Source organism: Dipodomys ordii, unplaced genomic scaffold (assembly GCF_000151885.1).
Source record: "Dipodomys ordii isolate 6190 unplaced genomic scaffold, Dord_2.0 Scaffold7, whole genome shotgun sequence".
NCBI classification, from domain to species: domain Eukaryota; kingdom Metazoa; phylum Chordata; class Mammalia; order Rodentia; family Heteromyidae; genus Dipodomys; species Dipodomys ordii.
Window position 1 is genome coordinate 4223025 of NW_012267223.1, and position 18358 is coordinate 4241382.

Below are 18358 nucleotides of genomic sequence, written 5' to 3' on the forward strand. Positions count from 1 at the left end.
GTGGGGGGACCCCCGTTTTCGGGCAGCGCGGCTGCAGGTTTGGGGTGTAACGCGCGGGAGGGCTCGCTTCCTGCCCAGGGTGGTGGACTTGGTCCCCGGGGCCTGCGGGGCGCCGCGGCTGGGCCCCTTTGTCCCACCCCCGGGCCACGCGCTCCTGGCCGTGTGTGGACTCCCGACGGGTGCTGGCCCCGAGCTTGGGCTCAACGATCTGATCCTGCCACGGGATCTGCCCGGTCGGCCTGGCTCCTGCCCCGGCGGTGCGCCCCCCCCCCCGCCCTGGCCTGCCCGACAGGTGCATCTGTGGTCAGGGGAGGCTGGACATCGCGACGCGCAACTCCCGTCCGGGACCTCACGGTCTTTCTCCTCTCCCGAGTGCCTCTCCTCTCCTAACAAAGGAGAGACCCCCGTCTCCTGCCCCCTCCCGGCGCCCAGCTCCGAGCGCAGGGGGCACCGAGCCAGCCAGTGTGCGGGGTTTCTGCGCTCAGACCTTCGGACCCCGGTCCGTGTATGCCAGCCCCTTGACTTGGGTCTTTGACGTTTGCCAGATGAGTTCATCCCTGGCCCCCCACCCCGTTCCCTTGCAGTGGGAGGTTTCCTGTTCTTGGGCGGGGCCGGGGAAGATATCCATTGTCTCTTCCGTGGTATCTCCATCTGGGAAGGGGGGGGCCCTTCTGGCCACTCATCCCACTGCATTTTGGGGAGGGGCACTGGACACGCAGTTTGGACCAGGAGCCCTTTACCGAACCCTGTCTTAACTTGGTGGAAGGGTTTGGGTTGTGTGGAGGTGCCCACATTGTCTCAGCTAATAGCACCCTGTTCTTTAAGATCTTCTATAGGCATCTCTGGGGTCTTTCCTTAAGGCTTAAAGGAAGCTTAGATTTCACTTTTTGGGAACTGTTGTCCATTGATCAGGATCTGCAGTCTTGTGTGGCTAACCTTGGGGTTAGCACAAAGGGAGCCATTTTGTGGGGCTAAGAAGACAGACGTGAAATAGCAGTATCTCACAGGGGTTAGAGAACTTGGAAACAAAAAGCAGCCTCGTGAGAAGGAGTCTCAGGAGGAAGCACGAAGGGACCGTCCCTTGCACCTCCACTCCTTTCAGTTTTACAACGTAGGGAAGAGGATAAGATTGAAGAAACCGAAATTGTAGATTACGAGGAGAATGGAGAACTTCAGTGGAACAGACCCCGGAGAACACTGGTCACTCCCTCTTTTGTGGTCATCCTTCCAATGAGATAATTTTATCAGTACACTGGGACAAACTGAGCCTTGCTTTTCCATTTTGTGTGAAGAGGTCAACTTTCTGCTGGTCAAACTTCAGTTGTTAGAATGATAATGTGGCATCTGGGGTTTCATCCTTTGGGGTTGAGTTGAGTTTAATACTCTGTAAAGAATTTCAATACCTGGGTCAAATGAATCCTTCTGCTCCCCCTCTCCCCCGCCCCCTACATTTGAAACGTGAGACATTTTCATTTCTGCAAAATTAATATTTTAACTCATCTTTGTCATCAGTCTCCGTCCAGTATTGTCTAGGTATTGGTAGCATTGTGGTTGCATTTACTTTCCTCCTTTCTTTTGTGATCCCCCCTAATTCTCCTAAACTTCTGTTTTCCAGTAACACTCTCTGCCTCTGTAACCTCATTACAAATTTAGTATGGTGGCAGTGATCTGCGACGGTCATGTGGAAACTCTAGCGTTTAAAGGGAGAACACAGAAGTCTTTTTTTTTTTTAAACAATGTTATGTATAATACCACATTTTTGGTAAGTCTTCACTAGTTAGTCCTGATGTAGTTACTGTGTTTGTGGTTTGGAAAGAAATATTAAAAAATAAAACTGGAGTACTTTGTCTTAGGATCAAATCCTTTGTTTGGGGATCTTGCTATTTCAAATGGGCTCAACAACACTGACGTCATCCGCGTTAGTATTACCTGCTGTTGCTGGAGGAGCACAGCGGACCTGTGGAAGTTGGACTGGACAGAGCTTTGACTTGTTTTTAAGCTGATGTTTGGGTGCCAGTGCCTCATTCTTGCTCCCCATTCCTTCCCCCACCCCCACCCCTTGCCAGAAATATTTCTAAGCACACTAGGGTTTCTAAAGAGTCTCATCTGGCTAAAATAAATTACGAGGTTTTTCAATTATGATTAATTAGCAAAGAAAATCACTCTAAATCCCGAGTGAAGCAAGTTGATATTCATTTGTTGATAAATGCTATAAATGATAAAAAAAATACTCCTTTCAGATTTTACCCTAAGAGAAGACTTGTTAAGAATCTTTATGTTAATATAAAATTATCACCTTTATTTTACAAATAATATTTATTTTACAAATACTTGCCTGAACACATGTATGTGATGAATTTAATCTAAGTGGACATTGAATATCTGAGACTTTAAACATTTCACCTTTAATAAAGGAATGCAGTGGAGTCTGGGGATGGATTGTGATTTCTGTGGATTTGAGGCAGTGTCTTGCTTGCTATATCCCAGGCCAGCCTTGAACTCCCACTTTTCCTGCCTTAGTGTCCTGAGTGCAAGTGCTTAGATTACAGTTGTGCACCACCACGCCCACCTGAGTGAAATTTTTCTTTAGCATGAAGTGAATAGTGCATTTTACTAAAGGCAGACATTAGTATTGTATAGAGGGACTAGCATAATCTGAGCACAGTGTGTGGTTTAAAGAGAAATTCTGGCTTTGTCTGTGACCCCCCCCCCCCGCCCTGCCCCCAAGCCCTTGCAGCCCTTGTTATCATCAGCCTGCGCGCCACAGAGGATTCATAATACCAGGCATTATTTAGAGTTGCTTGGGGCTCCCTCTGCTCCAACTCTAGGCTCTTTGTGTGTGTGTGTGTGTGTAAGAAACTTTCTATTTCAACTTTTTATGTTTTCTTTGGTTAGCCTACATTGATTGTGCCAGAGGGTTTCATTGTGACATGTCCAAACATGCACACAATCGACACTAGGCTCTTGAACTAGTCAGAGCTAAGCTCAGCATTCTATCTAACCACTGCACGCCCCACCAAGCCGCCTTGTGTTTGAAGGACCGGAACTCTGCATGATTTTTCCACTGATAAGTGGTTAAAAACAATAACACCAATATCATTTTGTTACTTAGGAAAACAAAGCTATGAAGATGAACCACACTCATCTTCGCGGTTTCTGTGAGGGCCACAGGACAGTCAGGGAATGTTTCAGGAAGACTTGATTGACAAAGCCAGAATTTCCTGGCCGGTCTTTTACAGAGACTGGAGACTCCCCGGAGCTCTAATCCCACCCCTGCCACGCCTCCCTCACTCCACTCAGGGCGGTTTGAAAAGCTGCATTGGGAGTTTGAAAAGGCACTGGAAGCCTGGACAGTGCTCCAGGCAGGAGGGAGCAGGCCAGGGAAAGTTCCCACGTGGAGATTAGCTCGGAGCAAAGAAGGAAGCGGCAGGACTGGACTGGTGAGGGAGGTGGTTAGGAGTGTCTACATCTGTTCGAGAAGAGGCCATATTGCCAGAGGGCAGAGTTTATGTGACAAGCCTGGCATTTGCAGAACTGGGAAGTCTGGCACAAAAGGAAGTAGAGGAAGGTGGGACAATATGAGTCCAATGAGGGGCAAAGGCCAGGGTGCCAGCATTCACCTAAGGGAACTGAGAAGCCAGGATTTCTGTCTGGGGATCCAGAATGAGCTGTGTGGGAAAAGTCTTATTGTCAGAAGAGGTGGTGCAGCTGGACACTGGTGGCTCACACCTGTCATCCTAGCTACTCAGGAGGCTGAGATCTGAGGATCGTGGTTCAAAGCCAGCCCTGGCAGGAAAGTCTACGAGACTCTAATCTCCAATAGACCACCAGAAAACCAGAAGTGGCCTGTGGTTCAAGTGGTAGAGTGCTTGCCTTGAGCTGAAGAACTCAGGGACAGCACCCAGGTCCAGAGTTCAAGCCCCATGACTGGCCAAAAAAAACCCCAAAAACAAAACCACCACTAACCACCACCACAACCACAAAACAGCTAAGCCAGGTGAGGTGTCTAAGATCTAGAAGATCTCATTGAAGCCAGCCTGGGCAAAATATTAGTGAAACCCTCATCTGAACAAACACATTAGGTATGATGGTATGGTGGTACACACCTGTAATCTCAGCTACACATTAGGCATAGGTTGGAGTTGATAAAAAATAGCTAAAGCAGAAAGGGCTGGGGATGTGGCTTCAGTGGTAGAACACCTGCTTAGCAAGCACAAGATCATGAGGTGTTTTTTTTTTTTTAATGATTAAAACAAGCTACAAAATATAAAACATTAAAATTCACCTAAAATTCCTTCAGTAAGAGGGAACCTAGATAACACTGTGGTGACATTTATATGGTTATAATAACAGCTCATGTACATGATTGCCATATTCCAGATTATATATGATACTCCTGTAATAATAGTCTTCTGAGACAGATACTATTACCCTTACTCCAGCATAAGAGAGGCTAAGCAACTCACAAAGTGCTGTTTAGATAGTGTGTAAGTTTAGCTGGGTGCTGGGGCTCACACCTGCAATCCTAGGAGTTTATAACGTAATAAAATGCTGAGTTAAGTTGGCTTTTTCCTCATCCTTTCCATTCAAATAAGCAAACAAGTAATATTCTTGTTTCCAATTGCATTTATTTCCTAATCTGAGTAAAAAGGACCATGTTTCTTCTTTCCTCTCAAACTTCTGGGACCCCAAACATGTTAGGCTTTCTTTTCCCTGGCGGACAAATGAGGATTTTTTGGGGGGTGGGGTGGGTGGGTACTGGGGCTTGAACTCAGGACCTTAGGTACTGTTCTTTTCTTTTTTTTTTTGGGGGGGTCCGGTCGTGGGGCCTGAACTCTGGGCCTGGGCGCTGTCCCTCAGCTCTTCAGCTCAAGGCTAGCGCTCTACCACTTGAGCCACAGCGCCACTTCTGGCTTTTTTCTTTTTGCTTATGTGGTGCTGAGGAATCGAACCCAGGGCCTCAGGCATGCAAGGCAAGCGCTCTACCACTGAGCCACCTTCCCAGTCCCCTTGAACTTCTTTTGGTCAAGGTAATGCTCTACCACTTGAGGCACAGCTCCATTTCTGGCTTTTTTTTTTTTTGTAATTTAGTGGAGAAAAGAGTCTCCAGACTTTGTTTTCCTGGGCCCACTTTAAACCATGATTCTCTTGAATCCTGGGCCTACCTGGGTTGGCCCTCTACCACTTGAGCCACACCTCCAGCCCTCCTATTTGCTGGTTATTTTGCTGATGGGGTTTAGCAAAAAATTTAGTTCCTAGCCCTGCGCTGATGGCTCACGCCTGTAATCCCAGCTACTCAGGAGGCTGAGATCTGAGGATCATGGTTTAAAGCCAGCCCAAGACTCTAATCTCCAATAAGCCACTTGAAAACCGGAAGTGGCACTGTGGCTCAAGTGGTAGAGCGCTCACCTTGAGCTGAAGAGTCACCTTGAGCTGAAGAGTGCAGGGACAGCGCCCAGGCCCAGAGTTCAAGCCCCACGATCAACCCCCCCCCCCAAAAAAAAAATTAGTTCCTGGGCTGGCTCTGAACCAGATCTCAGTCTTCTGCATAGCGAGGATTACAGGTGTGAGCTGCCTTCTAGAGGATTTTACCGTGGCCAGCACCATGACAAAAAGGTGGAAGATGAGAGTTGAAAGAGCACCTGGAGCAGAGGAAGTCTAGTGTCCGGGGCCCATCGGGGAGGGAGTTAGCGACCTGCCCGCAGTGACAGCGCAGCTAGTGAGGCTGAGGGCTTTTTTTTTTTAATCATGATAAATGTTTTTCAGGCTGGTCTCTAACTCCTGAACCCAAATGATCTTCTCAGCTTCCCCAGTATCTTGTTCTATAAATGTAGAACCACCAGCTCCCGGCTAGAAATGCTGTTCCCAGGACTAGATCAATCACAGCATCTGCTTCCGAACTTCCCATGGGCGAGGTTCCTTCGTCTCCCCCTTTCTGAAAGATGGGACACCAAACAGGCTGAGCTCTGGGATGACACTTTGGCAGTTCTAGCTGTAAACTGAAAATTGGTAAAGCAGTGAATAAGTGGGAAAAGCTATAAAGCAGTATGTAGTGTTTTAATAGCAGCATTGAACTTGTGCTGAGCTGAGTCAATTCTTTGTTTCTCATTAGCAGCTCTTTGGGGGGGGATGGCAGGGGTCAATGGGTGAGGGAAATGAAGGGTGTTAGGAAATATTTAGGACCAGCAATGTTTCAGTAGGATCTGGAATGAACTTTTCGCCATTACTTGTAGGGTTTTGCGGCCTCCGGGCGGTGGATCCAATTTCTCCCTAGGCTTCGATGAACCAACGGAACAGCCAGTGAGGAAGAACAAAATGGCCTCTAACATCTTTGGGACACCTGAAGAAAATCCTCCTTCCTGGGCCAAGCCGACAGGTACTGCTTTTAGCTGTGACTGCTGGGTTTTTTTTGTATTTTTTTTTTTGGGTCTGGTCGTGGGGCCTGAACTGAACTGTGGGCCTGGGCGCTGTCCCTCAGCTCAAGGCGAGCGCTCTACCACTTGAGCCACAGCGCCACTTCTGGCTTTTTCTGCTTATGTGGTGCTGAGGAATCGAACCCAGGGCCTCATGCATGCAAGGCAAGCACTCTACCACTGAGCCACCTTCCTAGCCCGTGACTGCTGGTTTTGTGCTGGCCAACAAAGCCTAGCTTAATAGGAATGAACAGGTGGCACAGTCTAGCCAGATGCGGTGTAGCGCCCTTGCAGAGTCAGCCTCAGGAGTCTGAGCCTGGAAGAGTAGGAGTTCAAGACCAGCCTGAGAGCTACTTGAGTTAACCTGGCCTGATTTACTAAGTCTCTCTCTTTCTCCCTTCCTCTCTTTTCTTTTTTCTTTTTTTTTTTTTTTGGGTACGGTCGTGGGGCCTGAACTCTGGGCCTGGGCGCTGCCCCTCAGCTCTTCAGCTCAAGGCTAGCACTCTACCACTTGAGCCACAGCACCACTTCCGGCTTTTTTCTTTTTGCTTATGTGGTACTGAGGTATCGAACCCAGGGCCTCATGCATGCAAGGCAAGCGCTCTACCACTGAGCCACCTTCCCAGCCCTCTCCCTTCTTCTCTCTCTCTTTCTCTCTCTCTCTCTCTCTCTCCCTCCCTCTCTTCCTCCCTCCCTCCTTCCCTCTCCCTCCCTCCCTCTCCACCCCCCCTCTGTTAGTTGTGGGGCTTGAACTCAAGTTCTGAGTTCTGTTGCTGAGCTCTTCAGCTCAAGGCTAGCACGGTATCACTTTGAGCTACAACACCACTTCTGGTTTTCTGGTGGTTAGTTGAAGATAAGAGTCTCAGGGACTTTCCTGCCTGGGCTGGCTTTGAATTGTAATCCTCACATCTCGGCCTCCTGAATAGCTAGGATTTACAGGTATGACCCACCAGCACCTGCCCAGAAGTCTCTCTCTCTGTTTTTTTTTGGTCGGTCGTGGGCCTTGAACTCTGGGCCTGAGCACTGTCCCTCAGCTCTTCAGCTCAAGGCTAACGCTCTACCACTTGAGTTCTGTTTTTCTGGTGGTTTATTGGAGATAAGAGTTTCATGCGGGCTGGCTTTGAACCCTGATCCTCAGATCTCAGCCTCCTGAGTAGCTAGGATTACAGGCGTGAGCCACCAGCACTTGCCCAGAAGTCTCTTTTATCTCTAGCTTTACTCTGAAGTCCTTCAGTTCTGTAGATAATTGAATGAACAAATGAATGAATAAATGAATGAATGAATGAATATTTAAAAATGGGCAATACAGAGAGTCTACAAGGGGGATTTAAGGAAGTCAGATTGGGATTTTTTGAGCCATTAACTAATGTTTCTTAATACAGGAACACATATATGCTAGTTTTAGGGCTTCCTGTTGTATTTCTCAAAAAAGCATATTTCGGTTTCTAGGTGCCAAGTCTAGTGGTGGCAGGGAAGATTTGGAGTCATCTGGACCACAGAGCAGGAACACCTCGGAAGCAAGCTCTGGAGATTTCTTAGATCTGAAGGTCAGAAGGACACCATAAGGGAAGACAGGCTGAGGGCTGTGGGGTTGAAAAGCTAAACTAAGCTTCCCTTGTTTGTTAAGTCTTTCAAATCTTTTTTTTTTTTTCTTTTCTTTTCTTTTTGGGTTCGGTCATGGGGCCTGAACTCTGGGCCTGGCGCTGTCCCTCAGCTCTTCAGCTCAAGGCTAGTGCTCTACCACTTGAGCCACAGTGCCACTTCTGGCTTTTTCCAAGTGGTTTTCTGCCCCAGCTGGCTTTGAACTGTGATCCTCAGTGCTCAGCCTCCTAAGTAGCTAGAATGACAGGGAGAGATTTCAGTGTCTGCACAGATTTTGAAATCACAATGTACCTAATTTACAATATAGTTTTGTAATGATCTGGCCATGCCTAGTATGCTTCTTTAGTTAATCCTGTCAAGAAAAGTGGATGTCGACCTAATTGTATCCACTGTCAGCTGTGACTTCTGTGTGTGTGTTGCACATTAACTAGGGAGTCATTGTTTATTTTATATTTTTCTTTTCCAGGGAGAAGGAGATGTTCATGGTGAGTACTTTTTTTTTTCTTCTTCTTTAATTGGCAGTACTTGGGTTTGTTAGGCTGGTACTCTACCTCTGAGCCAGGCCTCCAGTCCTGGAAGTAGTTATGAAGACTGAATTGTTGATTTTGTAGTCAGTTTTAGAACAGGTCAGAATTTTAATTCAACTCATGTCTTGGGATTTCTCAGATTTCTAATAAGCTTTTTAGTTCAAACATAAACCTACGTAATGAAACAAACAACTAAATAATTGTGTCCAGGTACTGGTAGCTCATACCTGTAATCCTAGCTACTTAGAAAGCTGAAATCTGAGGATCATGGTTCAAAGCCAGCCCAAGTAGAGAAGTCTGTGAGACTTATCTTCACTAAATTACCAAAAAGCTGGGAGTGGAGCTATGACTCAAGTGGTAGAACGCTAGCCTTGAGCAAAAGAAGTTCAGGGACAAGGCCTAGGCCTCAGTTCAAGACTGGCACCCCTAAAAAAATTTGTACTGGGGAAAGAGACCTGAATGTGCTCCAACTGTAAAAATACTCTGGGTAGAGAGAAAATTAAATTAGTAAATCTGGCTTTATTTTTAATGAGGTAAATACTAGATATGGACTAGAATAAACAATTGGGAACCCTTTTTTAAAAAAAATTTTTTTGGGGGGTCCAGTCATGGGGCCTATACTCTGGGCCTGGGCGCTGTCCCTTAGCTCTTCAGCTCAAGGCTAGTGCTCTACCACTTGAGCCAGAGCACCACTTCCGGCTTTTTTCTTTTTGCTTATGTGGTGCTAAGGAATAGAACCCAGGGCCTCATGCATGCAAGGCAAGCGCTCTACCACTGAGCCACCTTCCCAGCCCTGGGAACCCTTTTTTTAAAAAATGTAATGCATTAATCTTTTTTTTAATTAAAAAAATTTTTTTTTATTTTGCCAGTTCTGGGGCTTGAACTCAGGGCCTGAGTATTGTCCCTGAGCTTCTTTTTGCTCAAGGCTAGCACTCTACCACTTGAGCCACAGCACTAGTTCTGGCATTTTCTGTTTATCTGGTGCTGAGGAATTGAACCCAGGATTTTGTGCATGCTAAGCAAGCACTCAACCACTAGGCCACATTCCCAGCCCCTTGTGCTATTTTATGAGAGCTTTTATTTATTTTTGTGCAGGTCCTAGAACTTGAACTCAGAGCCCACTGTTTCTAAGCTTTTGCTCAAGACTTTCATTCTACCACATGAGCTTCACTTTCAGCTTTTCTTTCTTCTTTTTTTTTGTTAGTCCTGGGGCTTCAACTCTGCTTGAGTGTTGTCCCTGAGCTCATCAGCTCAAGGCTAACACAATTACCACTTGAGCCACAGTGCCACTTTGGTTTTCTGGTGGTTAATTGGTGATAAGAGCCTTATGAAATTTCCTGTCCAGACTGGTTTTGAACTGCGATCCTCAGATCTCAGCCTCCTGAGTAGCTAGGATTATAGATGTGAGTCACTGAAGCCTGGATCAGTTTTTTTTTTTTTTAGTAATTTGTTGGAGATAAGAGTCTCACAGACACTTGTCTGGGCTGGCTTCAAACTGGGATCCTCTGATCTCAGCCTCCTGAATAGCTAGGATTACAGGCGTGAGCCACCAGCACCCATGGGGTTTGAACTCTGGGCTTAGGATGCTGTTCCTCAGCTCTTCAGCTCAAAGCGAGCGCTCTACCGCTTGAGCCACAGCGCCACTTCTGGTTTTCTAGTGGTTTATTGGAGATAAGAGTCTCATGGACTTTCCTGCCTGGGCTGGCTTTGAACTACGATCCTCAGATCTCAGCTAGGATTACAGGCGTGAGCCACCGGCGCCAGCTGAGAGCTTTTTTTTTTATAATAGGCTCTGGTAGCTCAAGCTCTACTCACAGCATTCATTTTATGAAATTAGTTTATTTGATTTGATACTGAGATGCTTATTCAGCCAGACCTTCGTTACCCACTGGGTTGTTTTTTAAGTTTCCAGTTAGCCATCCACATTACCAATTACAGATGGAAATGAGCTGCAATCATCCACTTAATTATTTTCAGCCTTTGAAGTATTTGCTGGCACCTCTTCTAACAAGTGCTAGGGAATTACTGTAAGTGTGAGCCACCAGTCAGGTCTCCTGGTGAAGGTAGCAGTCACTGGACCTATAGCCCTGAGAAGATACTGCTTCTTTCTGGCTTTTCCTTCCATTGCCTTTTTTTTTTTTGTTAGCACATGTTGACTGTGCAGTATGAGGGTTCACTGTGAGATTCCCATGCGTGTGGATAGCACATCTTTCTTGCCCCATCCCTATGGTTGGTTTTTGTGAGCCAGTCTATGTCAACTGAATTGCTCTTTGCCCTCTTTTTTTTTTTTTTTGGGTCAGTGGTGGGGCTTGAACTCTGCGCCTGGGCGCTGTCTCTCAGCTCTTCAGCTCAAAGCTAGCACTCTACCACTTGAGCCACAGTGCTACTTCTGGCTTTTTCTGTTTATGTGGTGCTGAGGAATCAAAGCCAAGGCCTCATGCATGTGAGGCAAGCACTCTACCACTGAGCCACCTTCCCAGCCCCCACTTCGCCCTCTTGAATGGTGCTCCTGAAGGTGGCAGGAGGCAGGAGCTGCTGGGCCTCGGGCACATTGTCTGGGCTCCTTGCACGATAGGTCCCGCTTACATTGGATGCAAGATATCTGTTACTGTGTGGGTCTTCAGTGGCATTTGTAAGTCTAGGCTTTAGTTTCACTACTTTTCATCTTCCTCAATTACACTGGACTTAGTGGTCAGATAATCTTTTGTTTTCTTTGTGGTACTGAGGATCCAGACCTATGAGCCTGGGTCATTTAGGCAAGTCTTCTAGAGTGAGCTGCACCCCAGTCCCAGAATCTGCTGACCTGATTTGAACTAATGGATATAATTAAAGATTTGTGGAGGGCTGGGAAGGTGGCTCAGTGGTAGAGCGCTTGCCTTGCATGCTCGAGGCCCTGGGTTCGATTCCTCAGCACCACATAAGAAAAAAGCCGGAAGTGGCGCTGTGGCTCAAGTGGTAGAGTGCTTGCCTTGAGCTGAAGAGCCCAGGCCCACAGTTCAGGCCCCACGACCGGACCCCCCCAAAAAAAAAGAAAAGAAAGAAGAAACAACATGTCATCAGATCTACTGAGTAATTATGCTCTTCCCTGCTCCTCTTCTTCAAGGAAACAGCACACTGGGTTGTATGCCTTTTTTTTTTTCCCCCTGCTTTGGTTTGAGATAAGATCTCTAGTTTTTGCCCAGTCAATCCTCAGATCTCAGTCTTCTACCTAGGCTTCCTTGGAGTTGGGTTATGGATATATGCCACCATGCCCAGTTTATCTGTTGGAATGGGGTCATTCTCTAGCTCTGCTTGTGCTGGCTAGGACAGTGTGAGCCAGCTGTCTGGCATGGTGGTTATGTGGGGATGATGAAGCTGAGTGTTGCACGAGGCAAGCATTTTCCCACCAAGTGTAGCCAGGCTGGCCTCAAACTCAAGAACCTCTTGCCTCAGCCTCCTAAGTGTGTCGGGTGTTAGCTGTCTTGGCCGAGTAAAGCACAGCACGCATGTCTGCGAGGGGAGTCTAATGTGGCAAGACTGGCAGGCTGACTCCGTCAGGACAGAGAGCAGCAGCTGCCAGCTGCCATTGTTCGGGAGGAGTATTTATAGGTAGAGAGCCTGCTAGAAGAGTGGGTGACGGGGTTAACTTAGGGACTAAGCCACCTGCCTGGCCACAGCAACCTGGAGTTGGGGATGGCCAGGCAGAACCTTGGCCACTGGAATGTTGGCCTTCAACCCAGCCAGCACTGGGGTTACAGGCATGCACCACTGTACTGAGCGCCCCCCTCTTTTTTTTTTTTTGCTGATCACCAATTTTATCATCTGTTCATTATGATCCTGACTGGTGCAACTTGAGCTCATTTGCCATAAAGTTCCCATGATGCAGCTGGTGACCCTGCTGCACCATTACTTCAGTAAGGTCGGGTTTGTTTAGATATAAGGGAAATGCTTTTTTTTTTTTTTTTCAAGGGTCGGTCATGGGGTTTGAACTCTGGGCCTGGGCGCTGTCCCTCAGCTCTGCAGCTCAAGGCGAGCGCTCTACCACTTGAGCTACAGTGCCACTTCCGGTTTTCTAGTGGTTTATTGGAGATAGGAGTCTCACGGTCTTTCCTGCCCAGGCTGGCTTTGAACCTTTATCCTCAGATGTCAGCTTCCTGAGTAGCTAGGATGACAGGCGAGAGCCACCGGTGCCCGGCTTAAGGGAAATTCTTGACCTTTTCGATAATTAAACATAGGAATAGCTATAATGAAAGGTTGGGAATATAGTCAGTGGTTAAAAGATTTCCTAGCACTTGCAAGACCCTGGATTCAATCCGCAGTAGACAAAGTACAAAGAGCTGGGTGCTGGTGGCGTTTTGTAATTCTAGCTACTCAGGAGGCTGAGATTTGAAGACTGTGGTTGAGAGTCAGCCATGGGAAGGAAATTGGTGGTTAGCTGGAGGAACTAGAAGTGGAGATGTGGCTCAAAGTGATAGCATGCTAGCCTTGAGGAAAAGGAACTCAAGGATAGAGCCCAGGCCCTGAGTTCAAGCCCGAGACCAACCAAAAGAAAAAAAAAAAAAGAAATCCAGGGAGGTTAGGTAGAAGCCTTCTCCCTCCTTCAGAAAGTTAGATTGTCCACTACATTTCTTCTTGTCCCAATTCTTTGATGCTTACAATGAATCATTTTTTTGTATTCAAGACAAAGCTGTCTTTGTTCACTTATCTTACAGTGCCAAAGAAAAGTCAGGAGTAGATAAAATGTTTATTTTGATGCTCAAAGACCCTGGGTTTGATCCTCAGCACTGCAATAAATAGCTTAAAATGAAATTTCTGTCTGTCTATATATTTTGGTCCGAATATTTTCCTTTGAGGCCCCATGCTTCGGGATTGTTAGAGTGGACGCAGACATTTGAAGTACATAAGATCAGGTGTGATGATGCACGCCTGGAATCACTTCTACTTGGGAGACAGAACTAGAAAGGGAGAGAGGGAGGACCTAAATGTTTGTTTTTCAGTTCATGTATTTAAACCTTAAAAAAGCTGGAATTAGAGTTGGGGCTCAAGTGACAGGCATTAGCTTTGAGCAAAAGAAGCTCAAGAACAGCACCAGGTGCTGAGGTCTGAGTTCAGTTAAGTCCCAGGATCAAAAACAAACCACAAAACCCCTCTATTCCTCATATATGCTTGTATAATTTTAAAAAGATCATATGAAAAGCATGTGGCAAAACAGTGCAAAGCTCTGAGTGGTCTGAACGTGATTTTTTTTTTTTTTGTGTGTGTGTGTGTCCGGTCGTGGGGCCTGAACTCTGGGCCTGGGTGCTGTCCCTCAGCTCTTCAGCTCAAGGCTAGCACTCTACCACTTGAGCCACAGCACCACTTCCGGCTTTTTTCTTTTTGCTTATGTGGTGCTGAGGAATCGAACCCAGGGTCTCAGGCATGCAAGGCAAGCGCTCTACCACTGAGCCAACTTCCCAGCCCTGAATGTGTTTTTTTCTCTATTTTTTTTGTCGGTCGTGGGGCCTGAACGCTGTCCCTGAGCTCTTCAGCTCAATGCTAGTGCTCTACCACTTGAGCCACAGCACCACTTCTGGTTTTCTGAGTGGTTTATTGGAGATAAAAGTCACAGACTTGGGGCTGGGAAGGTGGCTCAGTGGTAGAGTGCTTACCTTGCATGCCTGAGGCCCTGGGTTTGATTCCTCAGCACCACATAAGCAAAAAGAAAAAAACCAGAAGTGGCGCTGTGGCTCAAGTGGTAGAGTGCTAGCCTTGAGCTGAAGAGCTGAGGCACTGCGTCCAGGCCCAGAATTCAGGCCCCATGACCGGACCCCCCAAAAAAAGAGTCACAGACTTTTCCTGCCCGGGCTGGCTTTGAACCTTTATCCTCAGATCTCAGCCTCCTGAGTAGCTAGGATGACAGGCGTGAGCCACCAACACCCGGCTTAATTTTTCAATACATTTCAAACCATCCTCCATCCAATGAGGAGAAAGATCTTGGGACTCTTCACCTAAACTAGAAAAGGTTATTAGGCTCATTTCCATTCTCTGTTTTTCTAGAAAATGTGGACACAGACTTCCAGGGCAACCTGGGGCAAAGCGAAGAGAAGCCGGTGCCCGCTGCCCCTGTGCCCAGTCCTGTGGCCCCGGCCCCCGTGCCATCCAGGAGAAATCCTCCCGGGGGCAAGTCCAGCCTGGTCCTGGGTTAACTCCAGCTGTCCTGAACTCTGTCGTTTTATTTGTCTGTTTCTACGTGCTCGTGAACTGCACAACTTGAGCCTGACTGTACATCTTTTGGATTTGTTTCATTAAAAAAGAAGCACTTTATGTACTGCTGTCTTTTTTTCCCTCCCCCTTTCACTCTCTCTCTCTCTCTCTCTCTTCTTTTTGAAGAACAAGTTTCTATTTCTCTGACTCCTTTGGGTCTGGGCTGTGGCATGGGTGTTTTCTAGTAGTAGATTGGAGGGAAAGCTTTGTGGCACTTAGTACTGTGTTTTTAAGAACAAATGATCGGGTTCCTGATGTGTTTGCTAGAGGCTCTTTTGTACTGAGTTTTGTCCTTTTTTTTTTTTTTTTAATGCTCTGTGTTCGCTTTACCATGATGGGACAGACCACAGGCAGCACCTGGCAGCTCTACCACACCTGGCTGTCTTTACACAGAGCTTCTCCTCCGTGTTGTCCTTTGCTAAACACATCTTCTGGTTCCCTGTGGACCAACAGAGGCCCACCCCTGTCACCTTGCTGCCGCATGCCTAGATGACTGGCTGGCCAGTGGGCGCTTCTGCTTCTGTGATGCCCAGGTCAGCTTCTGGTGTGGGGCCAACGCTGCCTGGAAAGGCCCAGTGGTTGAGGCAGTGGAGGGAGGCAGTGATGCCGGAGAGGTGGAGGTCCCCATGCAGGGGCGGGGCCGGGGCTGTGTGTGTTCTTATTAAGTAGCTTGACGCTGTGTGCATGATGCTGGTGCTCGACCATGAGAGGAAGTCTCATCCTTAAATGTGTTGTACTGCTCAATCCTGGACTGTTGCTTCAAGTAAACAATATCCACGTTTGCAACCGCTGTGTCTGTGTCTTCTTTCTGACACTGGGTCTGCTGCCTCCGAACAATCCTGCAAGCTGATTTGGTGAGGCATTTGGTGATTTGGTGAAGATGCAGAGGAAGGAAGGGTGTTCTCCGAAAAAATACATAGCTGGGCACCAGTGGCTCATGCCTATAATCCTAGCTACTCAAGAAACAGATCTGAGGATCAAGGTTCAAAGCCACCTCGGGCAGAAAAGTCCATGAGACTTCTATTTCCAATAAACCACCAGAAAATTAGAAGTGGTGCTGTGGCTCAAGTGGTAGAGCACTAGCCTTGAGCTGAAGAACTGAGGGACAGCGCTCAGGCCCAGAGTTCAGGCCCCACGACCGACAACAACAAAAAATACCTGAGCCATTTCTACTGCCTACCTTCCCTTTGTGCATGTCAAAGCATGTCAAAGTGGCTGTGGCAGGGCCTGGAGGCAGTGGGTCCCCAGGGAGGCCTGGTTTCCATCCCCAGCACCCATGGTAAATAAAGCTTTGAGCCTCCATTCTAGTGAAGCTCTTTTCTATGGCCTGTGATCAAAGGAGAAGGCTTCAAAGAAGCATCCAGAAGACAGGAGAAGAGCTTTTGGTTTCTACAGCTGCAGTTCTACAGCTTTGGCAAGACTGGTACTTAGCTTTGTACTCGCTGATCTGCCATGTAAGCTACAATTCATTTGAATATCCAAATTAGGCCCCTTTCTTCTTAGTTCCTTCTTTCATTTCTTCCTTTCTTCATTTTTCTTTTTCCTTTCTTCTTTTTTTTTTATCTTTTTTTTTTTTTGCCAGACCTGGACCTTGAACTTGGGCCTAGGCACTGTCCCTGAGCTTCTTTTGCTCAAGGCTGGCACTACCACTTGAGCCACAGTGCCACTTCTGTCTTTTTCTGTTATGTAGTACTGAGGAATGGAACCCAGGGCTTCATGCATGTGAGACAAGTCCTCTACCACTAAACCACATCCCCAGCCCTCCCTTCCTTCTTCCTCCCTCCCTCCCTTAGTTCTGTAACAAGAAGTTTGAACTTAGGATCTTGCACTCCATAGGCAGGTGCTCTACCATTTGAGCTCCTTTCCCCTCTCCCTCCCTCCCCTCCCCTTTTATTTTGCTGGTTGTGGGGCTTGAACTCTGGGCCCAGGCGCTGTCTCTCAGCTCTTCAGCTCAAGGCTGGCACTCTACCACTTGAGCCACGACGCCACTTCCAGTTTTCTGGTGATTTATTGGAGATGTGAGTCTCAAGGACTTTCTCCCCATCCAGGGGGACTTGAACTGCGATCCTGAGATCTCAGCCTCCTAAGTAGCTAGGATTACAGGCATGAGCCACTGGTGCCCCGTGTAGATGGTTGAATGTTAGGTTTTTTTCTCCCTTTATTATGGTAATAAAGCATTTTGCAAAAGGTTGAATCAACAGCTATATCATGATTGTTCCCATATTTCTGAAGCAGGTCAGCTTTATAAATAGCAACACTGGTTTTACTGGCTTACGATGATTTCTATTATGAATCTCAAAGGGAGGGAACCTGCACCCTTAGCCTATGAGTGAATAAGGGTGGAGTTCCTGGAAATATCCTGGTTTGTGTCATAACTTGATAAGTTGGCTTTACTCTCTGAAGGTAAGTGCCTACTCAGAATTGAGGTCTGATATTGTCAAAGAAGGTTTTAGGAAATGAAATGTTTGCAAGACCGTGTTCAAGAAAATTTCAGGTCTGGAATGTGAAATCACATGATCTTAAAATGGATAATATTAAATATAAACTAAATTATAATGGATATTAAAAGTTATCCTTGTAAATTACAATGGATATTAAAAGTTATCCAGGTTGGTGCTGGTGGCTCACACTCACACTTGTAATCTTAGGAGGCTGAGATCTGAGGATCACAGTACAAAGCTGGCCCAGGCAGGAAAGTCCATGAGACTTTCATCTTCAATTAACCACCAAAATGCCAGAAGTGGTGCTGTGGCTCAAGTGGCAGAGTGCTGGCCTTGAGCACAAGAAGCTCAGGGACAGCGCCCAGGACTGGCAAAAAAAAAAAGTTCCCTAAAGGGGCAGCAGAAACATTCTTGGCAGCCAGACCTCTTAGCGAAGTTTGTGCGGCATCAGGACAAGCCCAGGGACCTAAGGCTCTGCCAGTGCTGCCTCCTCCCCAGTCTAAACTGACTCACCCTAGAATGATCAGTGCCCTCCTCCCCCACGTCTTTGAACCTAGGGCTTCCAGCGTGCTCAGTTTGCCTGCTCCCCTCTGGCTTGCCTGCTCCCCCCTGGCCTGCCTGCCCCCCCTGGCCTACCTGCCCCCCCTGGCCTGCCTGCCCCCCCCTGGCCTGCCTGCCCCCCCCTGGCCTGCCTGCCCCCCCCTGGCCTGCCTGCCCCCCTCTGGCCTGCCTGCCCCCCTCTGGCCTGCCTGCCCCCCTCTGGCCTGCCTGCCCCCCTCTGGCCTGCCTGCTCCCCTCTGGCTTGCCTGCTCCCCTCTCTCCTGCCTGCTCCCCTCTCTCCTGCTCCCCTCTGGCCTGCCTGCTCCCCTCACTGCTCCCCTCACTGCTCTCCTGCTCTCTGGCAGTCTGACGCTTGAGCCACAGGCTGCCCCTTCTGCTGCTCCTGCCGCCGTGGTTTGGACACAGAGGGCCCTCAGCTGAGCTGGAGCAGCCAGAGAGGCTCCTACTCCGATCAGTGTAGTTTGTGAGGTAAATAGATGTGGGTGTGAGATTTACAGAGGATTCCACAAACGTTAGCGAAGCTCAACGCTTTCCACGGGGAATGCAAAGTTCTGACCGAGCAGGGATGCGGTGCGCGGGGAGGGGGGCGGGA

General features: G+C 47.8%; 1 protein-coding gene across 2 annotated transcripts in view; it reads left to right on the forward strand.

Annotated features, from left to right (window-relative positions):
• The window catches only part of Hn1 (hematological and neurological expressed 1), a 15385-nt gene extending 557 nt beyond the window's left edge, over positions 1-14828 (forward strand). The window contains exons 2-5 of one of the 2 annotated variants that reach the window (XM_013008849.1): positions 6234-6376; positions 7863-7960; positions 8482-8500; positions 14558-14828. In XM_013008849.1, the coding sequence (XP_012864303.1) occupies positions 6234-6376; positions 7863-7960; positions 8482-8500; positions 14558-14706 (409 nt within the window). In that variant the 3' untranslated portion in view covers positions 14707-14828. The remainder of the gene's footprint in view (positions 1-6233; positions 6377-7862; positions 7961-8481; positions 8501-14557) is intronic. The other variant, XM_013008851.1, reaches the window with a different exon arrangement.
• Positions 14829-18358: the final 3530 nt, after the last annotated feature.